This window comes from Octopus bimaculoides, chromosome 23 (assembly GCF_001194135.2).
Source record: "Octopus bimaculoides isolate UCB-OBI-ISO-001 chromosome 23, ASM119413v2, whole genome shotgun sequence".
Lineage (NCBI taxonomy): Eukaryota > Metazoa > Mollusca > Cephalopoda > Octopoda > Octopodidae > Octopus > Octopus bimaculoides.
In genome coordinates this window covers 35,906,571-35,913,212 of record NC_069003.1, presented here as the reverse complement: position 1 = coordinate 35,913,212, position 6,642 = coordinate 35,906,571, and the positions used below count along the sequence as shown (strand labels likewise).

Here is a 6,642-nt window from a genome sequence, read left to right as displayed (position 1 = left end):
AATAATAATAATAATAATAGCAGTAATAATAATAATAATAATAATAATAATAATAATAGCAGTAATAATAATAATAATAATAATAATAATAATAATAGCAGTAATAATAATAATAATAATAATAATAATAATAATAATAGCAGTAATAATGTTGAGCAGTGGTAATGACAGAGTGTGGAATTACTGAGTAATGGTGGAGGTGGTGGTGATTGTAGTCAAGATGAATGTTAATGGTGGCCAGTGCAATCAGTAGTAATAACAGTGACAGAGACCAGTGGGGAAGGACATACGGGAAATGAGTAGAAATAAGTGTGGTCAGGATAGAGGTAATACTGATAGAAGGGGGAACAATCATTGCTGATATATGTATAGGGATGGGGTTAAACAGCTAGCAACAATGAAAATAGAGATATTAGTGGTAACTAATGACCCACAACAATGCAGCATCATTAATAGATCTTATTCTGTGATTGTAGCTTGTTCCTACAATGATTTTGCCTGCACAAACAAGAAATGTATCATGAAAGAATGGGTTTGTGATGGAGAATCGGATTGTAGTGATGCATCAGATGAAGCCAATTGTCGTAAGTCTTCTTTTTTATCTTCTTTTCTAACATGTGATATCTTTGTTCATCGTCATCCAGTGTTTTAAATCCGGGTTTCGTCCCCCGTTAATGGGGGATGATCGGATTTACCTCAATGCCATAGCAACCAAGGTAGGCAGGTGCTGCCTACCCCAAACTTTAGGCTGGTTGATGCCCATTCTCCTTTGCTATCATGAGGCTTTTTGGGAGCTGGATTTTCTATGGGGAGCCTGTCTTTGCTTTACCCCCAACCTCAGTTTCTAGACTTGAGTGGTCCTGAGACCAAGGCCTCTGCCACAATTTTTAAGTAATGTGGTGGGGAAACTAACTCAGGAAGGCAGGGATACTCCTCTGTTGATATTTGTCTGACCCTTATCTCTCATACTCTGGCAAAAGGTACTTTCTGCCATATTCTATTTATGTGTCATCTGTTCATAATCTATCATCAAATGGATGTAGTCTTCTGTGTTTTTTTTTTCTTTTTAATACCTGTATCTTTTTTCACCTGCTCTTATTTGTCTTTTATCATCACTTGTTACATGTCATCTTCTCTCTTCTGTATTTCCCCATCTCTTGTCATCCTCTATTTTCTTTTTTTTCTTTTCTTTTTGCCATCTCTCATCAACTTTCTGCCCTTTCCTTCTCTCATACCTCTTATTTACTTATTCAATTCTTTCATCGTCTTTCAGTTTCTTTCCTAGTTTCTCTCCCCTATCACTATTTTCTCACATCAGACATCTTTACCCTTCTATTCTCTATTTTCTCTATCATTTCTCTTGTTACCATCGACCTTCCAATATCAATTACTTCTGTTTCTTCTTTTCATCTTCTCTGTCTTCCATTTCTGCTTCTTCAAGCATATTCCTCTATGTGTGTGTGAATGTGTGTGTATTTACACATGCACACACACACATATATATGCCAATGCTACATGCATGTACACACACACACGCACACACACACACACACACATGACAAGCTTCCTCATAGCTTCCAGCTACCAAATTTTATTCCCAAGCCATAAGGCCACCTGACCCTTTGATAACAAGGTGTGGCAGAGTTAGATCAAATCTGGGTTCATGTAAACTTCTTGGAGATGAAAGGAAAATAACCAAAAATACTAATTAGAAATAAAAATTCTTGATCTTTTTGAAGGAAATCAGTAAAGGAAATGGCAGGTCTGCAGGGAGATGACACTTCCCTGCTTTTCAGTTTATGGGGAAAGGGTCATATGGAATCTAACCCTAATCTCAACCTGATGGCCCTTAGCTTCTCTCCCCACACTACATTTTGAAACCCATTTCCAGTTTTGAAGAAAATGTTGATTATCTTAATGACTTCTTTTACAAATACAAATCAAGATTTTAGGGAAGAGGTGAAAGGAAGAATTTCTAAACTTCTTACTTTTTGCAAAGATATTAACAATCTCAGAGAAGTGATTAAGATCTTCAAAGCTGATCACAAATTCACCTTCATAAATACTTTCCTGCTTTGATCCATTGATGTTATCAGTAACAATGATAACTCTTGCTTTCTACATCATGTTAATCTGCATTCACACCTTAATGTTGGTAGAGTTCTTGGAAGTAATTGCTAAAATACTTACATCGCTAGGTAAATTTCATCTTATAAAAACACTCTTTTCTTTTTTCTTAGAGAGAGAGAGAGAGAGAGAGAGAGAGAGAGAGAGATGTAAATTCCGAAAATGCAAATACTGAATAGTCCTCAAAAACTGGTTATTTGTCAGGGCAGTGTTTTTGCTTTGTTTCTTTTATTTATTTAACTATTATACTTATTGTTTCTTATTGTTGTTGCTTTTCAGTGAAGTGCAAATCTGACCAATTTGTATGTGATGACTTCTCCTGTATAAATAGTGGCCTGCGATGTGATGGCATGATTCAGTGTCCTGATGGTTCTGATGAACAGTCGTGTGGTAAGTGGAACTACCTTTTTCTTTCTCACTTTCTTTCTCCCTTTCTCCATTCGTCAATATTTCAGTTTTGCCCTTTATCCTCCTAGTGGCAGTTTGGTTTAATTACTGGGAAAACCTCTTACAAAACCTTCTTTTTGGAATTATCTCTCATATTCTTCCCAACTCCCTGTCAGTCCTATTACTGATCGCACTACAAACACTAGATACATTTAATGTATGAGACTTTACAGGAAGTGGGTATTGTAATATTTAGCCCTAGGCTAGCCATGATCAACAACACTTGTGGTCAAAAGCATTCTTGCTATGTTCACCTGTCTTTTTCTTTTATTCAGAAATACTATATGTAGGACTACATCATTTAATTTGTTATTTCTTCACTTTAGCAAGTTAGAGTGGAATGAGTTGCTGGAGATTTGACTTCTATTTCTAGCAGTGTGAAGAACTATGCAAAGGCTTTCATGAAAGGCTCTGGAGTTGATTACCGTAGCAATTTACTATCGACCTTAGTGATTCGGTACCCTTTTCTACAATTGGTTACTTACATCCAGGAAGCAGAGATTTTTAAATAAAAATTCGAAGCGTATACTCTTTATGGGGCCACTGGTTTATAAGTAATTCTTATAAAGACATTCCAAGTTGAAAGCATTAATTGTGTGTCTTCGTGGTCTAAACAGGTGGAACAAACAGAGTTATTTCCCTTGCCTAATTTACAAGCAGTCGAGAAGACGTCTTGGACTTTTCTCCTACTAGAAATTATAGCATAGCTGTTACCTTTTAATATTTCAAGGTTTCAGATTTTAAAAGCACCCCCACCTCTCTCTCTCATCTCTGTTTGAAATTTGAGCTTATTATATCTAATATCATTTGCTTTAACATCGTGGCAGTTATTTCATAATAATTATAGTGTATTGGACATGTATAAAAAAACAAACAAAAAAGCTTAAATGTGTCTCTTTTTTTCTCTCTCTCTTCTGAAGTATCCATTCAAGAAGATATGTTAAGCATCCGAGTCAATGAACAGTTTTACCCAGTCTGTTACAGTCCAATGAGTGAGGAATTTGGCATTAAAGCCTGCAAGAAGCTTGGTATGGAGTAAGTGGTTCAAGTTATTATTTTTAGTCTTTTCAATCAAATTATCTTATCATCATCATCATCATCATCATCGTTTAACGTCCGTTGTCCATGCTGGCATGGGTCGGACGGTTTGACCAGGGCTGGCCAGCTGGAGGGCTGCACCAGACTCCAGTCTGGTTTGGCAGGGTTTCTACGGCTGGATGTCCTTCCTAACGCCAACCACATGTTTGTATATATATATTTTTTTAGATAAACTAACTCTTATAATAATATCCTGTAAAGTTGAAACTGGAGTTGCAAGACATTTATGATACAGTAAGGAAATCACATCCTAGACTACAGAATGGAGTTCAGATTATAAACAAAGATCTTCTTATGTCACTCAGCCTATAGATTCAGTGATAGCAATGTTGTTGCCCTAGACATTAACAAAACTTCCCATCATATCTAATATGTGAATCTCCTATTGAAACTTTCTGCCTTTTGGGCTCCATCCATCTCTCTTCTTTTGAATTAATCACTCACTCTCATGTTGACAGAGCTCTTTCTAGTTTGCTCTTGCTCAACTCTGGTCTACTCCAGGCTTTGGTTTTATTCCTTCAATACATCAATGACCTACTTGCTACCACATCCAACAATGCCCACACCTATGCAGATGATATAACCTGTCATTTCCCCCTAGAGAAAGCCAGCACTTTGAATTATTTATACAGGTGATGTTTGGAATTGTTTTATATAAGTGAAGAATGGATGAGAACTTTGTTCGTGTCAATGGTAGTTAAAATGGTACATCGTGTATTAAGTTTTATATTAGTGTTGGGGGTTGAATGTACTGGTCTTGAACCCCTTTTGGGATTTGGAAAGGGAGATGTCTTGGTTAATAATGTCAAGTAATGTCTAGAATTTTTGAGGGGCTTGAGTGTGGTGGGTCTGTATGACATAACTTCATTTGGGGTTTTGCTGGGATTTAGAAATGTGATATAATGCAACTTGTACATTGAAGAAGTTTAACAGTGATGGTATGAATCATGGTAGATGTTGGTGAATATGGTTTTTCCTTCTGGCCCTAGGGATTTTATGTGTATGTGATTTTGTCTGGCCTTGCGGCTTACCAGTTTTTAGATTCTCCCATTTTTCTTTTTTGGTGTCCAATGGAAGGAAAGGGTCAAAGGTCATGGAATAGTTGGAAGGTGCGTATTTTTAATTTGTGTTCCTGCCTTTTTGGTGTGGTTTTCAGTGGTGGCCATGTTTTAAGAAATATCTGGAGAGGACGTTTGCCTGGTGTTGCAGTGTGTGCATATTATTTAAGATTGTTGTAGTTGTTGTGACATAGGATGTAGTTTGTTGTTGTTGTTTAGCCTCAGGTCAACCTGTATCAAGCAAAATTATGTTCAAAGTTGTTCCATTCATGACCATCCTGTGCTTTTGGTTATCAGAGAAAACATTGTCTACTGTGGTCTTTCTTTATAAAGTCAATAGAGTGGGACATGTGGTGATTTGGTTTTATTTCTAGCTGATTCTAAGTTCCTCATAGAGGTTAGCTTGTTGTTAATGATCCATTCTATTATTGTTATTAACGATGCAGTTAATTACTCTAATTCCTCTTGTTTTTACTTTGTTTTCTTGTTTCTATTTCATACAAATGCTTTCTAAGGTTTCTTTATTTCCAGTTTCTGTTACTTGATGCCAGGTTTTATGCTTTGCTGTCAGTGTTTCCTATTTTTACGAGGCTGGCTTTCTTTGATGTGTTATTGCAGTTGTATTTTATATGTTGTTCAACACCCTTCCTTTTACTGGGGTCACATCTATCACTATTGTTTATTATTTGAATGTAGGGAGTGCAGTATATCTATGTTTGCAATTGTGGCATTTGAATTCTGCAAACCTTGCTTCTATTTTCCTGGTTCAACTCATTTCGCTGGACTCTTTTCTTTTTAAATTTGTAAATGTGTTTTTGCTTTCTGCATTGATCTGTGAGTGTAGCAGTACGTATTGTAGCTTATAATAGATATCAAATAAATATATATTAAAAAATACTCATATCAAAGTGTTATCTGCAAGTCAACCAAATTGCTCACCTTTTCAGAAAGGTAGTGACATCCTCATCTTTTTTCTCTCCTCCTCATCATCATCATCTTCATCAGCCTTCTTTTCCACAAACCAACAGGAGCACAAGTATACAGTCACCCAGCTTGCTCAGTGGAGGAACCAAAATTTCCCTCACAAACGTTGTTATCTTTCTTTCCCTTAAAGAGTTAAATTGTCAATATCCACCTCTGACCTCTCCATCATCATCATCACTGTCAACATGATTCCTACTATAATTATTCTTATAACAATTATTGCTATACTTGTTTAATTTGTTGGTTCTCCATAAATAATAATAATGATAATAAAAAAAAACCAAAAGTCAGATTGAGTTCAGTTTTGAATCCAACAAATGTTTTCCTTCTCATTGCTTGCTTTTCCCCTCTCTGTTGTTTCTGTTGACAATCTACACACTAATTTTGCCGTTGATATTTTTGTGTTTCTGCTAATTTATCCGATATGCTCTCTTTGCCCTATTTTGCAGATCCTTCAGGAATATAACTTCAGTGGTTACTAAATATCATGCAACATTTGCACATCTCCAGAACAAGTCTACCACAGATTCAGTGACCTCAGTTTTTGGTCCAGCTGTTTTAAAGTAAGCCAACTTCAGTTTAAAATTTTGACAGGGCATGAATAGGGTCAAGCAGTGTAAAGTATTGAACCTGCTGAAGCAGATTGAACCTGCTGAGCCAGTTGATAAGCTCTTGCTTGCGCGTTCACAGCTGATGCTGAGATAGCCTATGGACAAAATCTTGCTATAGGTCACATGAAATAAAAAGATACAACAATCATAACTTGGTCTATGATAGACTGTAATCTTTTATAAAGCTATGGTGACTAACAAACTGACACCCATGAACCACCCAGGGTAAGGCATGAATCATCTGAACTTTCAGCCTCAGCAACTGAAACTGGACACAACCGGTTAGTTCAACATTTCCATATATATATATATATATA

At 36.3% G+C, this 6,642-nt stretch overlaps 1 protein-coding gene across 1 annotated transcript in view; it reads left to right on the top strand.

The window, feature by feature from the left end:
- Positions 1–6,642, top strand: part of LOC106874472 (uncharacterized) — a 55,944-nt gene that overhangs the window by 24,136 nt on the left and 25,166 nt on the right. The window contains exons 21-24 of the mRNA XM_052975965.1: positions 363–584; positions 2,407–2,517; positions 3,495–3,609; positions 6,164–6,277. Of these exons, the coding sequence (XP_052831925.1) occupies positions 363–584; positions 2,407–2,517; positions 3,495–3,609; positions 6,164–6,277 (562 nt within the window). The remainder of the gene's footprint in view (positions 1–362; positions 585–2,406; positions 2,518–3,494; positions 3,610–6,163; positions 6,278–6,642) is intronic.